Consider the following 17698-nt stretch of genomic DNA (forward strand, 5'->3'; position numbering starts at 1 on the left):
AGCTGAGGGTGGAGTGCTAACACTGAGAAACACCTTCCATTATCTAGGCCCCCATGCTTAGGCAACACCAGCCCACTGCTAGAGAAAGTGAAACTATGGTGAACTGATATAGCAATAGTACTCAGACCCAGCCCAGCTTCTGACTATACTGAGTCAGCCTCCCATAATACCTGCATAAATACTACAGATCTCAGCTTATATAGTTCTACACAAGATGACTGGAATTTTATAAAAAATGAGAAGACACAGATAAAGTAAGCAAAAACCAAACAAAACAAACAAAAACCCAAACAAACAAAAAACCCCAGCAGAAAAAAACAAACAGGAAAAGAAACATTTTCAAGAGACAAAGCAAGTAACAAAAATAGACTCAGAGATGACCTTAAATTTGAAACTATATGACACGGACTTTGAAATTACTGTGCTTCCTGTGATAAAGAATCTAGAGAAAAAGGTGGCCAACATAGCTAAATAGGTGAGGAATTTCAGCAGATAGATGTAATCTATAAGAAATAGGAAAATGGAAATGCTACAAAAAATGTCAGAGATGAAAAATTCCTTCAACATGCTCAACTAGACACAGCTGAGGAAACAACGACCCTAAAGATAAATCAATAGAAATTATCCACACTGAAAAATAAAGCGGAAAAAAAGGTGAAATAAAAAGAATATGTAAGAATTGTTGAATATAATATCAGAGTCTAACATATGAGGAAAATGATATTCCAGAAAGAGCAAAAAGGAGCAGAAAAAATATTTGAAGAGATTACAGGTGAGAATTTTTCACAGATAATGAAGGACATCAAACCACAGACTTAAGAATCCTAAGCAGGATAACTCCTAGACATATCAGACTGCTAAAAGCCAAAGAGAAAATCTTGAAGGCAGCCTGAGAAAAAACATACTTTATATACAAAGGAACTAGGAAAAGAAATAAGACCTCTCATTTAAAACTATGTGAACTATAAGAAAATGGAATGACATTTTTAAAGTATCAAAGAAAAAAAGTTAATCCAGACATTAATGGAGTAAAAATATCTTTCAAAAACAAAGGCTAAATACTTTTCCAGACTTCCTTCACCCATCCCCACCTGCCCCCACCCCCAAAAAAAGGCCAAGAGAAATCACTGTCAGTAGACATATGCTCCAAGAAATGTTAAGTGAGTTCTTTAGGCAGAAGCAATGTTATTCCAGAAGGCCACTTGGGACTCTTAAGAAAACAGTCACTTTGGAAAACAGTTTGGCAGTTTCTTATAAAATTACACATACCCTTATCATATGACCCAGCAATTTCATTCCTCAGCATTTGCCATGAGAAATACCTATGTCCACATAAAAACCTGTATACATGTTTAGAGGCTTTAATCATAATTACCATAAACTAGACACCCGAAATGTCTATCAACTGATGAATTAATAAATTGTGGTGCAGCCAATACTACTCAACAATAAAAAAGAACTACTGATATATGCAACAGGAATGAATCTCAAAAGCATTATGCTAAACAAAATAAATCAGACATACCGTGTTTCCCCAAAAATAAGACCTAGCTGGACCATCAGCTCTAATGCGTCTTTTGGAGCAAAAATTAATATTAAGACCAGGTCTTATTTTATATTATATAAGACCTGGTATTTATTATATTATATTATATTATATTATATTATATTATATTATATTATATTATATTATATTATATTATATTAATTATAGACTGGGTCTTATATTATAGTAAAATAAGACCAGGTCTTATATTAATTTTTGCTCCAAAAGATGCATTAGAGCTGATGGTCCGGCTAGGTCTTATTTTCGAGGAAACACGGTAAAAGACCATACTGAGGAATAAGAAATACATTGTTGTCAGTGGCTGGAGTGGGTAGTGGAGGTGGTGGGAGGGAGACTCAACAAAAGGTCATGAGAGAACTTTTTGGGGTGATGAAAATATTCTATATCTTGATTATAGAAATGGTTATAAGACTGCATATGTTTGTCAAAATTCATAGAACTTATACCTAATAAAAATGAATGTTACTTTCTATAAATAATACATTAACCTGACCAAAAAGAAAAAAAGTCTTATAAACATCAAATCAGTGTGGTAAGATAGTATAATCATCTCTCAAATTTTAGACATAAAAATACAACTGTTTTTAACAAAATAAAAACACACTAGTCACACTGCATAAAATTTATTCCTCAAAAAATTCCATATCATATGATTATTTTTAAAGGACAAATTTTTTTTTAAGTATGACTGTTTTATCTATTTATTTGAAGCACAGTGAAAAAAAATGGTACACTTTGGAAACTCAGTGGCATAGGATAAATTTTTTATGGCATTTTATAGCATATTAATGGAACTCTGAGAAGCATATTATCTAAGGACGTAAGTACCAACACTGTAGATTGTAAGACCAGCATACTAAATAGTTGGATTTCAGTCATTAAAGGTTGTATAAGAACAGCTAAACTTCTATCTAGAGAAAATACTGATTAAAGGGCCAAGGAAGGTTAATGGGATTCGGGTACATTATCCTTTCCATAAATGATTCTAAATTAGGTAAAGTCTACTTAGAGACTAGCAGGGGTTTTAAACTTTATGATAAAAAAATCTCTCAGATTATTGTCTGGCATGAGTTAAGTCATGAATTTTAGAAACATGACAGTTTCTGCTGAAAAAATGAATTTATTATAGTAATTATTTTTAGTGCATTATGTAGTTTTGACCATAGAGTGATAATCAAAAATGAACAAAGATGAAACAATCATTTTTGTAAAAATCACTTTCTCTTAATTATTTTTATGCTTTTACCACTGTAGTGCCATAATTAGGTTAAATATTGAGACACTATTTAAAATACATATACACACATCTTTACACGTTACATGTATGTTTAAAACAATCAGAGGTATTTCAAGTCTCTTTCCTTACTCTCTTCTTGAAATAAGTTGTTTATTAATCGGGCTTCTTGGTAGGGTATATTTAACTGTGTATTTGTCCTTGTTATTTTTAATTCTCTTTACCTATTTTGCTTTAAGGTTTAATTTTTAATTAAATATGCATATGAATGGATACATTATAAAGTTTAAATAATAACTAAACACCAACATGCATACCACCCAGCTCTAGAAAGAAAACATTAGAATACCTCGTGCATCCCTCTATGACCGTTCCTCCCACTTTCTCCAGAAGGAGCCACCGGTCTAAAATTTTTTACTGTCTTCTCTCATTTTTTCATGCTACTATGTCTGGATGGATCTCTCAATATATAGGCTTGCTACTGAACTTTCTATAAAAGAAATCATACTGTAGGTCTTGTGTATCTTGATTTATTCTCACACATTAGACTCCTTCTGATACCTGTCCATGCAGCTAGGTGTAGCGTGCTTTATTATTTGCACTGTAGAACAGCCTAATATACGAAAATATAATACCTAATCTGTTCTTCATGTTTTCCTCCTGATAAATTCATCCATTCTCAAATTCCTAACTAATGGTAGAATTTCAGAGACTGTCTATAAAATTCTTAAAGTATTAAAAAACTTAAGTGTTTACATGAACAAATTTTCTCAGCCACAATCCTCTTCAATTTGCATTTAAACCCACATCTGTTTAAACCAGTTGTACAATTATGTAATTTGAATATATCTGAACCAATTCAGTATGAATGCAAAAATGAAGTTGTTTCTATGAAAACAAAGTTGAATATTTTGGAGAGACTCAATAAAGGCAAGAAGCTAAGTCAAATTGTTGTTGAATTAAGTGTGGTCCTAGATCAAAATATTGGCTAAAAATTGTACATTTATAGTTCTTTAAATAAAGCTTTTTAGTTTTACGATTGGCAGACAATAGATTTTTTTTCTAATAGATTATCATAACCAATTACTTCAGTAAAGGATTCTACTATACTTATTTACTTCTACTTTTATTACAGAAAGGATTCAGGTATCTTACAAAGAAATAAATGCTAATAAAATCAATACGTTTAAATAAGAAAATTGAAGCAATAGGTAAAAAGGGAAGAAAAGAGATGCAGCCACACTAGTGTTAAAAACCGAATGCCATGTTTCTATTAACCTTTGCTAAAGATAAATTTGCCTCTCAGTTTCCTAGCAATCAATACAACAGTGCAAACACAATCCGTTATGATATTCAAATTTTCTAGGAACTTAAAAAGAAATTTGATACTTAGGAAAAAGTGTAACTACCTATAATACCGAGAGGTTATTTAAAAGGTAATAATTGAAACTACCAGCAAATCCTACAGTAAACACAGGAACAAGTCTCATAGGGCTGTGTTTTGATGAAATACATAATATGAAACACATACACAAACATATAAATATAAATGAATGTGATGCTTATGCACTGATGTATTTTTTAATGAATGACATGTTGCCAAAACATAGTTTAGTAAAAATAATTGTAAGGAGAGCAAATATTCTCTGACCCAATTTCTCCACACTCTGACAATGTACATTAATCCAGGATTAGATTTTAGACTAATTTAAAGCCGTGGCTCTTAAAATGTTTTGGGTTAACATACCACTTTGCAACTCTGAAGAGAATCTGACCCATTTCTCCAAATTTTAAATGGAATTTCTGGGAAGTTTAAGTACCTCATAAAGCCTAACCATGAACGCCTTGGGTATACAACCCAAGGTTAAAAACTCGTAGGCTGGAGCACTCATTGTTATTACAGGTCCTTCACACAGTGCTTGAAAGCCACTTTCTCTTAGCCAGCATCTTGAAAGGTGTTGCACTTACGTACATTCAAGATTACTCCTTTTGCCAAATACCCAAAGTGAAGCTATTTTAAGCTGTTTAAACACAGAGTCACATGCTTATAATGATCTGTTGAGCTAAGTAAGGTAGGACTTCCTTCCTTTACTCAAAACTGAGCTTAATAATGACACAAGCTTCAGACAGCACGTCACTCCAGTTGGAAGCTGCAGGAGTACTTGTCAATAGAGCCAAGAATTTCTTGGAAAGCAATCTGGATGCATTATCAATAAGAGACAGACAAGTAGAAATTCCACGCCATGAAGTATGACTGAAAAACTTTCAGCCTAGAAAAATATTTAAGCACTCCTTAGCCATTAAATAAACCCAACTTAGTAAAGCAATCAGGAAAGAACATCCTGTATACAAGCAATGTAAATTCTGATGCATGAGACAGACTGGATGACTGGTCTCCGTTCTTCACTCCTCTGTAGTAGCAGCACACATCCACACCCTTGCTACGGCCTCACTGTAGGGGCAGTGCCTACCCTGCCCCACACCTTTGAGCTTAGTCATGTGACTTGCTTTAATAACAGTAGGTAAGCAAATATGACCTGAACAAAGGCTTAAAATACGTGTAACTGGGCTTACTCTCTGTGCTCCTGCCTTTTGCCAAAAGAATATGCCTGAGATGGTGCTGGTCCAAGGAGGGTGAGAAACAAGTGAAGCAGATCTGCACCCAAGAAACACCTTGGAACCAAGCCCAAGCTCAGCCTTGATCAGCAGAACCTCAACCCCATATATGAGTGAGAAATAAAGGGGTAGGTTTATATGAGTTTGGGGATGATTTTTTTATGAAGCATTATTGTGGCAATTACTGACAGTAAATACAGGATGTAAGTTGCAAAATGTAAAAATCAATAACTGAATACTATATGGACTATTAGCTATAAATCATTAGGGGCTTACATACTAAGGGCAGACATTCTTTTTTCCCTGGAGGGAGGGTAACAGCATACCAAAGTAACAATTCTCCTTCACTTTCACTATTTTACTGACAGATGTTTCAGACTATTTTTCTATCTATAAGATTTATGTTGAAATAGTTCAGTAGTGTAGCAAAGGCAGGGAGGCAGGAGTGGTAAGTGCTAGTGGGGATGAGTATTTTTAACCCTGAAATGATTTAGAATTGCTGGTGCATGGTGATAAAAAGAAGACTGAGTTGTAGTTGGTTTTACTACTGTTTTTAAATTCTCTACATATATTCCCCTACTGATTGCACCTGGGACGTACGGCTCCCTCTAACTATCCAACTCCTTCCCCAGTATGAGCTACTAAAACCACTCATGACAATTAAGATACAGAATTCCAAAAATGAAAATCTCAAAAATGATTTACACAAAATACCTAAGTTACATAGATTAATTACAGATAGTACCAGAAGTTCATTCAGTTATTTTATGAATATTAAAAACTTTATAAAAAGTTAATAATAATGAAAAAAATTAAGGCCTTTGAATTATTAAGCAAATTGGCCTCATCACAGAATATTATCTCAAATGTAATGCCATTCAACTAAACTGGTGCTTATTCACTCAATAAATTCCAAGGGTGCCAAAAAAATGTATATAAGTGGACACTTTGGTCAACGTTGCTCAAGCAGTAGTTCGCTGTAATTAGAAGTGTATGGATGCTGATGGTAACCACTTTGAGGACCTCTTGTAATTGCAGAAGTCAAATATGACTTGTATTCATCTTTTGTTATTGGTATATATTATTACAATTTTAATACAGTTTTCCTTTCTTAAAATATGTATACATTTTTTTGGCACTCTCTGTATTTTAAGACCGTACAAACCAGTTAGTCCCAAAGTCCATTTTCAGTATATTCTACTAACTTACTTTTGCATCACTCTGGTTTTAGACATGTAGATAACCATCTTAGCATCACTGAGGGCCAATAATAAATAAGAATACTTATGCTCCTGGATTATCTTATAATTAATTAATACAGGTAATAAAGATTGTAACGATAATGTAAACCTTATTCATTATCACTATCTACGTAATTCAGTAAATTTTTTTAATTGCTCAAAAGAAGCAATCATGTTTCCATACAAATTTTAATAATCTAAAAAAAGCAGTTGTCACTTTTAATTTCTTTTTCAAATGAGAATGAAAAGGACATTGTTAAATGGTATCGTTCATAATCTTTTGAAGTTCTGAAACTATAATCCTTCCAACTTAAGAATATTCAGAACTCTATTAATTGAAAGCTGCAACTAAGATGAAATTCCTGAACATTAGTTTACAGTAATATATACCTTACTGTGTGTATAAAATATGTGTGATGTTAACTATAATAATATATACTCTGTCTTGTACATATTACTGCTGGCTTTGCTTGTACACAGTTAACAAATCCTAGCCACAAGTATAAAAGTATAAAATAACTAGCAATAATTAAGCTAAATGAATGTCCCCAGAGTATTTTTTAAATCTTACATTTATTAAGCAAAGTTAACTTACATTTAATATTAAAAGATTACATACCTGATGTTCCAAAAACTACATCCCAAGGGGAACTAATAGGCTGTTGTTCTCCTTTAGCTCCACCTTCTTTATCTGTACCTTGAATTCCAATGCCCGCTACAGTGCTCACCATCTCAGCTTCTAGGTCAATCTATAGAAATTAATACATGTTTTATACAAGACATGTTCTTCTTTTTCTTTTGGTACATGATGATTTTCAATAGAACACATAGTATTTGCAACACAAATACTCTTTTTGAAAAAAAAAAAAAAAAAAAAAAAAAAAAAAAAAACTAACCCAGTATAGGGTGACCTTGTTATTCAAAAACACAAAACTCAGTCCTTTTCATTTCCTCACCCATCCATTTCCCCAATTTCCTCTTGTCCCCCCCACCCCCATCATGCCTCTACCAGAACTGGTGTTGATCTCATCTCACCTATAAAATATTTAAAAAGCGAAATTTGAAATTTGAAAGGCAAATCCAGAAACATGCATATTTAAAATTAAATGTATATATTTCAATTACTGACACATATAGAGCTTAATGTGTGCTAGGCACTGATCCAGGAGTCATCCATCCATCCATCCTCATAATAACCCTATGATTGTGTTTTTCATTATTTTAGAGGAAACTGAGGCACAGACAATTATGTAACATTCCCAAGATCCCATGGCTAATAAGTCCAGGATACGGGATTTGAACACAGGCAGTTCTAGCTCTGCTATACTATATTGCCTCTACTGCATAAACAAAAACTAATGCATTCCACTGAAAAAAAGATGCTCTGGTTTCATCTCCTGAGACCCTTCCTCCAACATTTTACCATGAAAGTTTTCAAACATACAGAAAAGTTCAAAAAATTTTGCAGCACATACCCATACACCCACCACCTACTATCAACATTTCACTTATGTGCTTTATCACATTTTATCCAGCTATCAATCCCTCGATCCATTTGTATTTTTGATGCATTTCAAAGTAAATCGTAAACCTGAGAACACTGTTCTTAAATATCTCAGCATGCTTATCATCACCTAGAGTTCTGTATTTTCTCCGAGTTCCTTGTTCCTTTATTAAGGCAAAACTTACAATGAAATGCACAAATCTTAAGTGTATAATTTGATGAATTCTCATAAATGCATAAACTTGTATAGCTCCAACTTACATAAAGATATAAAATGTTACCTTCACTCCACAAAGTTCCCTCGTGCCTCTTTCCAGTCATTCCCGCCCCCAGAGGCAAACAGTATGATTATGTTTTCCAGCCCTAGGGTAGTTGTATCTCTTCTAGGACTTCAGATAAATGGAATCATACAGTATGGACTCTTTTGTGTGAGGCTTCTTTCATTTAACATGTTTCTGAGATTTATTCATGTGTCAGCAGCTTGTTCCTTTTTATTGCTGAGCAGTATTCTCATATTTTTTGTAGATGCATATATTTTAGCACAGGAATATACCACAGTTCATGCATATATTTTCCTACTGATGGACACCTGGGCTCTTTCCAGTGTGAGGCTTTTAAATAAGAGTTGTTATCAATATTCTTGTACAAGCTTTTTGTAAATATGTTTTCACTCCTCTTGGGTACATACATAACAGTATAATTGCCTTGTTAAAGCATAGGTATATGATTAGTTTGATAAAAAAGCTGCCAGCAGGTTTTCTCCAGCTGTCTGCCATTTTACATTCCCACCGACCATTGTTCCAATTGCTCCATGTCCTTGACAATCTATAGTGTTCTCAGTCACCACATAAATTTTAATCATTATGGTGGATGTACAGTGGTATTTCATTGTAGTTTTACCCATAACTTACAATTCCTTTTAAACTCATGATGACCACTTTTTTATGAACTTGTGGTCATTCTTACGTCTTCTTTGAAAAATGTCTGTTCAAATCTTTGACCCACTTTTTACTGGGCTGTGTTCTCATTTTTCAGTTTCATGAATTTTTGTGACATTTTCTGACAGCCTGTGGCTTTTCATTTTTTTAACAGTAAATTTTAATGAGAAGTTTTAAATTTTGATAAATCTGAATTTATCATTTTTCTCTTTTGTTATTATGTTTCTGTGTCCTGTCTTTAGAAATCTTTGCCCACTTGCAAAGATGTTTTCATCTAAGGGCTTTATGGTTTCAGCATTTGCATTTAGGGCTATGATGTATCTTGAATTGATGTGTACTAGGTGTGAGGTAGGGGCCATGTTTCTTTTTTTCCTATAGAAGAATCTAGCTGTTCAAGCACAATTTGCTGAAATGACTTGCCTTTTCCCCTTGACTGTTTTGATGCTTTTTTGTAAAATCAAATAACTGTATAGGTCTGAGGTTTCTTCGAGGTGCTCCATTCTTTCTTGTTGATCTAGATTCGATCCTTATGAAAGTATCACACAGTCTTGATTAGCCTTAACATTATAATAAATCTTGAAATCAGTCTTCTAACTTTGTTCTTTTTCAAGATTATTTTAGATATAATCAATCCTTTGTTTTGCAATTCATGGTAAATTTTAGAACCCACTTGTCAGTATCTACAAAAAAAAGCCTGACTGAATTTTTACTGGGATTGCACTGGATCTGTTAATCTATTTGGAGAGAAATGACATCTGAGCCTTCCAATCCAATACTGGATTAATTTCTCTCAGCAACATTTTATAGTTTAAAGCATACAGGTCTTGTATATATTTTGTTAAATTTATTCTAAGTAATTTATGTTTTTGGTTGCTACTATAAATAGAAAATTAAAATTTCACTTTCCAATTGACTGTGACTAGTATATAAAAATGTAGTTGGTCTTTTTATACTGACTTTGTATTCTGCAACCTTCCTAAATTCTCTTATGAGTTGAAGTAGCTTTTTCATAGACCTCTTTGAGTTTTCTATGCACATGACATTGGCAAACAAAGATACTTCTTCCTCTTCAGCTTGTATGCCTTTCATTGCTCTTTGTTGCCTTATTACAATGGCTAGTACTTCCAGTACAGGCATGGTGAGAGTGGGGATCTTTCCCTTGTTCCCAAACTTGGAGGAAAAGCATTCAAAATCTTGTATTAAGGGTAGCTATAGGCCCTTTATCATGTTCACAATGTTCATTTCCTTTTCAAGTTTACCAATTTTATCATGAATGAGTATTAAACATTTTCAAATGTTTTTCTGAATACAGTAAAAGTCATATGGTTATTATCTTTTATTCTGTTATCACAGTGAATTACATTGATTTATTTTAGTGATATCCTCTTGCATTATTTCTAGTGGCTGCTCTATAATCTCTTGAAATTGTAAAGCGTATTATCAATGTAACCTTTTATATTTTTACTGAACTCAATCTGCAAACATGCAATAGGCAGCTAAGGATAGGCCCTTGAAATAATCTGGATTTAAGAAATGTATCACTGAAACTGATATGATAATCAAAGAATTCATCTTGTAAAAAGCCCCAGGTCTAGGTAATGTTACAGGGGCATTTTAATAAATGTTCAAAACCCATTAATTCCAATGTTAGACAAATTATTCCAAAAATAAAAAAGAAATGAAAATGAACCAGCTCATTTGATGAGGTTAGTATGACCTTGATTCCAAAATCAGGGAGAACAGTCCAAGAAAATACAGAGCCATTTAATTTATGAACATGAATTTTTAAATACTAAATATAATTTTGGATAACCAAATTCAACTTTACTTTTAAAACAACTCATCATTAGTTAAGGTTTATCCCAAGAATAAAAAGATGGTTTGACATAAAAAAGAAAAAAAAAAGAAAATCTATTAACTTATCATATCATCATACTAAGGGCAAAAAACTTACACATTTCAATGAATGTAGAAAATGTACTTCATAAAACTATATAATAAAATAATTCTTAGTACTTAGGAATATAAAGCAAGTTTTTTAATAAATATTTTTTCCTCAAAGTTACAGAAAATATTAAACTTTTGGGAGAAAATTTACATGCATTCCCTATCACTGCTAATGCTTAAAAGCAACTGAGGTTCTGTCTAGCAATATAATAGAAGAGAATAAGAAGGGAAGATATAAAACTAGCATTTGTTTTTTTACAGACAACATAATTATACAAGAAACACACAGAAGTTTTTGCAGGAATGGAGAAGCTGATCCTAAAATTCACATGAAATTGTAAGGGACCCAGAACAGCCAAAACAATGTTAAAGAAGAAGAAAATGGGAAGATTCATATTTACTGATTTCAAAAATTATTAAAAGTTACAGTAATCTAAACAGTGTGGTATCGATCAATGGAATAGACTTGAAAGTCCAAAAATAAAACCATGCATGTGTGAACAAGATTTTCTACAAAGTTGCCAAGATTATTCAACGGAGAAAGAACAGTCTCTTCAATAAGTGGTTCTGGAATAATTGGACAGTCACATGCAAAAGAATGAAGTCGGATCCCTACCTCACACCACACACAAAAATCAACTGAAAATGGATTGAAGGCCTAACTCTAAGAGCCATAACTATAAAAATCTTAAGAAAAAAATGGGAGTAAAGTTTTGTGGCCTTGTATTTGAAAATGGATTCTTACATATGACTCCAAAAACGTAAGCAATGAAAGAAAAAAACAATAAATTGGGAATCATCAAAATTTAAAACTTCTGTGCAAAGACATGATTAAGAAATTGAAAAGACAACCCACAGAACGTGAGAAAGTTTCTGACAATCATATATCTGGTAAAGGATTTGTTTCTAGGATATATAAAGAACTCTTACAATTCAATAATTTAAAAAAACACAAATAACCCAATTTAAAAACTGGCAAAGAATCTGAATAAACAAATCACTTCGTAAATAGCAGTTAGGAAAATACCTCCAAATGAGGAGCTTTGGGTGATTTAGTCACATGATTTTGAAACAAAGCACAAAAAAAGGACTTGATTGATGGGTTTGTCTTCCTTGACAACTATGGGATGATACACAGAAAAACAAGATACCTAAGAATAAAACTAAAACAAGTACCTATGAAGACAGCCAACTAAGGATGATTCGTAGTATTTAAGCATTACCCTCTCACTTTAAATATGTAGCAAGCAAATATAAGTTTTTCTGATTAGTATTAAAACTTTATTTAAAATGGAAAATTACCTTTCTTATAAGGTGGTTTTCAGTATCTGCCACATATATGATATTATTCATTATGGCTACACCCTGTGGTGAATTAAAAGCTGACTCTGAAAATATTCCATCTTTTCTTCCAGGGTTGGGTCCTAAAAGACAAGATAGCCATAAGACAAAATTTTTCCACTTAAAAAGTTATCTCAAAATAAACCCTTCAAAATAAAATTTGTGTTTAAAGCTGGGATTTTAATATAAATTAACATGATGTTTCTACTTGAACACTAAAATTCTTCCTAAGATACCTATTTTTCTCAAGAGTAACAAGTTTTACTAATGATAGGGCTCTGGATAATGCTACTTTTGCACTTAAGTATAGTAAGTAACATATCAGAAGAAAATACTTTTAAAAGCATCTTAATTACCTATTACCTAGACTACAAATAATTAACTACAAATTTAATCTTTTAGCACCTAGGTGAATGATATTTAATAATTTTGGAAGATATGCTCATTTGATAATACCATTGAACTCTGAACCACACAGGTTTGAACTACGTGGGTCCTCTCACATGCAGATGTTTTTCAATAAATACTGTAAATGTATTTTCCTTATGACTTTTTTAATGACATTTTCTTTTCTCTAGTTTAATTTATTATTAAGAATACAGTATATAACACATATAAAAATATGTGCTAACCAACTGTTTATGTAAGGCTATTGGTCAACAGTAGGCTATTAGTTAAGTTTTGGGGGAGTCACAAGTTATATGTGGATTTTTCACTGCATGGCGTGAGGGGGGATTGGCACCCTAAAACCTGCATTGTTCAAGGGTCAACTGTACAGTGAAAACTATGAACCCTTTCCTTATAAAAAATGCACATGCCTGTAAAATGTGACAAACTATTTCAGTGGGTGCCTAGATCCTGAAGGTCATTCAAGCATTTCTTAATCATCCATGAACCCTAGGTTAAGAATTCTTTATATTTACTATTTCACTTTGCCACAAAGTTCTATAATATTTCATTAACCCTTTAAGAGAGACAGAATGATTCTGCTCTCATGGCCTACTTCTCCTCAATATCTGTGAAGATTCAAGGGTGGAGAGTACACAGTATAATGAACTATAATTGTTACTTCGGTGACCAGAGAACAAGCCTCTAAGGCAGTGTTTCTAGACTATGCTTTGTAGAACTCCACTGTCCGCAAGATGTTAGTCAGAGAGGTAGTATAGTGTGGTGGGCAGGAGCATAAACTCAAGAGCCCAACAGCCTGGGTTTCAATCCCAGCTCGACATCTCCCTCGCTGATGACCTGTGCAGGTTCTTTGTGTCTCAATTTGTCTTCTGTATAATGGAACTAATAATATACCTAACTCATAGCATTGTGAGGACTAAAGAAATTAATACAGGTAAAGTGCTTAGAATAATGCCAGGCATATACGTACTACTATTACTATTACTACTAGTATTTATAATATTGTTGATGAGCGTTCCCTTAGGGGGAGAAAGGGAGAGTACTGTGGCCACTTCAGATCCGAAGATACTGTGTACTATAAACCCCTCTTGGATATTTATGAGGTGAATTAGCAGAATAAAAGATATGAGAAGTACAGTGAAATTACCACCAACAAAAATCTGTTAAACCACATCTAACCAGTACTTCTTGAGTATATCTGAGCACAGCAATTCCTTTAAAAAAAATTGTAGAATAACTATTAATTTGTCACAAGATAGTATTCCTAAAAAGCATGTTTGGGAAAGCTAGCTTGCTGCTAGTTTCTCTGTTCAACAAAAAAGAACACTACTCACCTACACTACTTTAAAACTTACAGAATCTATTAAAACCTCTTTTAGCCATTTAAATTCAAGCTGCTACAACAGATACTCTTTGAGTAACAATTCTCATAACTGCATGTCATAAATCCAAACATGAAGTTGCTAAAACAAAATAAACATAAAGCACTCAAATACTAACAAAAACCAAAAAATTCAAGCGCTAAGGGAATAGTAATATCTTGGCATATGAAGAATAGCACCAGGGCTTAGGAATATGATTAGTTTATTTGCACTAAGAACTCAGGTATCTCTATGCACTAATGCTGCATGTGTCACTAAAGCTGGATTGCAAAGAGATGAACTACTTTTCTCCCTGACTGATACACTGTTAATTATTTTAAAATAAGAGTTATTAATTTATTATTTATTATGTAGATGGAAATTTATTATGTAGATGGAAATAAGGGCGCTTTTAAGATCTAAGACCAGGGAGATATGGAACAAATCAATGTATGCTTGAATGATACTGACATTTTGCTACACACAAAAGGAAATGATCCAGAAGTATGCTTAAGTTCTTATGGAAGGAGAGAAAAGTAAAATTATGTACACATCCTACGTTATTTATTTTATAATCTAAGTCTCAAGTTCCTAGGGTATTGTTCTGGTCTTTAAAAAGATATGGCTATTCTTTGATAGAAAGTGAAACACAATACTTCCATTCAAAATGCCCCAAATCCAAAATGTATATAAAGTAGGTTCTCAAATAACATTGTTTCATTCAATATTGTTTTGTTACCATGTTCATGACATGACCCAGGAACTTACTTATCTCATCTTGATGTGACCTAGCCCACAGTAAAATTTTGTTTTGTTATACATCATTTCACTTGACGTCACAGAACCTATGATGACGTTCAGTGAGGACTTACTGTAATACTTTCATAAGATACAGTAAGTATGGCAGTTTTTTGAAAAAACATGATACAAATATGCTTAAAAATTATAACTTAGATTTCTTCCTTTTGATTTGAATGGGGCTTTGTGGGTATTTTTGTTTTTTGAGGACGTTAGAAGAGATTACTTGAAACACTGTACATTAACATCATTTCATGATGAAGTTAAAATTCAATGTATATTACCCTTCTATAATTAGTTCTTATTCACATATTTCAATTTGGATACAGTTCTTTGAACTATACATTACATGTCATAATTAGAAACAAACTTTACCTCCAATGCTATACTGAATTTGTCCATTCTTCCAGACGACCAAAATTCTGTGATGTCCAGTGTCTGCTATTACCAATCTCTTGGAAATATGGTCTACTGTTACTTTGCCAGGAAACAGCAATGGTGAAGGTGGCAAAGAATCTTTATAGAGTTTTATTCCAATTTTATTATCTCTGATCTGTCCTCTGTCTTTGTAATACTTTAAAGCTATTGAAATATACAAAAACAATTTATCTTTGTGTCCCTCTCCAATCAAAGAAAACAACATGTTTCCACGGGGTCCAAGTATGACCAGAGTTGGCCAGCAGGAAACTTCCAGTTCTTGCCAAAGACTGGCATCGGCATCATTAACCACAGGGTGGGTGATGTTGTAGCGAAGAACAGCACTTTTAATGTTATCCAGGACTTTTTCATTTGGAAATTTAGCCGAGTGAACACCAACAATGAGAAGACCATCTAAACGAAAACCAATTGTAAGTTAAATAGGATGAAGTATTAAAGTTTGAGTATCACGATCCACGCATTAGACGTTGGGTCATAATAAATATAAACAGACCAGAGATTTAAAAAAAGAAAGAAAAAAGGCAGAACTATATTAGGTCTTCAACTGCATTTAAACATGTGAATAAAAAAATTAACATTTAAATCTCATGACAACCTTGAAAACTACATAAAAACACATATTGTCAAAATCATGTGGCTATTTCAGGATTAAAAATGCCTGGTGTCCTTTATTCAGACAAAGCTTTAAAAAAATACATTCTATTTTTATATGAGATACTGATATTTTGTTAACTGTTTTCCCACCTTCGTAAGCCCCTTCAAAATTCACAGTGACTATGACTGTTTTTTGTTAGTATTTATTGTCACATTACCCTCTTACATTTTTCTGACCTAATTACATTACACATTAACAGAGCAATATAAGATGTTTCCATAATATGGGGTCTTTGATTTATTTAAAATTCTTATTACATAATTTTAGAACACACCTTATTATAAATAGCAGAAATGCTGAAAACTGAAAAACTAAAAACAACGTATTTCTTTTACTTAATACAGTATGTCAAAAAGATAGTATAAGGGAAAAAAGTGTTAGGCTGAATTCAGAGAAAAAGACTCAATACTGACTACCAAGTAGTAGAGGTAATAATGGTCATGTAAATTAGAATTTCCCAACACACCCACCAAAAAACAAACCAGCACAAAGAAATAAAACCACACAAATTGGGGGGTGTAATTCCTTGACAGCCCATCCTTCTTCCATTTACAACTATTAACTCCAAACCAAAACACACACACACACACACACACACACACACACACACACAGCTGAAGGATTCAGAAAAGTAAACCAGAGCAGGTAGACTGTTAGAAATTTGGAAAAGCAAAACATGTGAGGGTGAGCTTCCTGTTTTGCTTCCCCTTTCATGGTTTTGCACTGAGGATGGGTCCCAGTTTTAGAGCAAGCAATACATGTGGCTATAACTCCATTAGAAACGCCACTACCTTTCTGGCCCAAGGAACCAGGGCAATTGAAAAGAATGGGGAAGGGAGCTAGAGAAGGTGATTGCCCATTTCTGAGTATGATTACTCACAAGTCTCGGCTGAACTCCTAAACTACACATGTATGAGACAGACCCCAAAATGGAAGTCCTAGCTAGAGCAATCGGGAAAGAAAAAGAAATTAAAGGCATCCAAATTGGAAAGGAAAAAGTAAAGCTGTCACATGTATACTCTATTCTCATCCTTACTCTCACAAAATCAGTGACCATCTCTCCTTTTTATCCACTCCAAGAGTAGAATATGTATTAATTTAAACCTAATCAAATGAAATCTCTAGTTTCATTTACCCCCATACTCTCTTTAGAAAGAAGTAAACAGGAAAAAAAATCCAAAAAATATTCCAACTTCTAAAGTAAATACTAAGTATAATCTTTTACATATTCAGAATTTGCAATACCATAAAAGAGGATTTCTTAGCGTGCTCTGGAAGACATTAACCTTTATAAATCATGTTTTCATACAGTAGGGTCAAAGAAAAAGTACCTGTTATAATAGTTTGTATTCCACTGTTGCTCATGTCATTTGAAATTAAAGGAGGCCTAATCACATTTCCTAACTTGAAATATTTTATGTCAGTGAGAAGATTATAAAATTAGTCACGTTTCAATTTTCATAGAATTATATGTACGTCTAGATATATAAAATGACGTTTTAAAAATACTTGATCATGAAAAAAATAAATTATGTCCTTATTCTTAGAGAAAAACCATATACTAAATGCTAGTTCTTTCAGAAGGCACACCAGTATCACTAAGCTTAACTCTTCATGAAAACATATATGGAGTCCTTAATTCATAAATGA

General features: G+C 33.0%; 1 protein-coding gene across 1 annotated transcript in view; it reads right to left on the minus strand.

The window, feature by feature from the left end:
- NHLRC2 (NHL repeat containing 2) overlaps window positions 1-17698 on the minus strand; it is a 38363-nt gene that overhangs the window by 17047 nt on the left and 3618 nt on the right. Inside the window, exons 3-5 of the mRNA XM_019725195.3 lie at window positions 15331-15786; window positions 12350-12471; window positions 7278-7407 (exon numbers count right to left, since the gene is read on the minus strand). Of these exons, the coding sequence (XP_019580754.3) occupies window positions 7278-7407; window positions 12350-12471; window positions 15331-15786 (708 nt within the window). The remainder of the gene's footprint in view (window positions 1-7277; window positions 7408-12349; window positions 12472-15330; window positions 15787-17698) is intronic.

Source organism: Rhinolophus sinicus, chromosome 15 (assembly GCF_057876585.1).
Source record: "Rhinolophus sinicus isolate RSI-liver-muscle chromosome 15, RSI-T2T, whole genome shotgun sequence".
Lineage (NCBI taxonomy): Eukaryota > Metazoa > Chordata > Mammalia > Chiroptera > Rhinolophidae > Rhinolophus > Rhinolophus sinicus.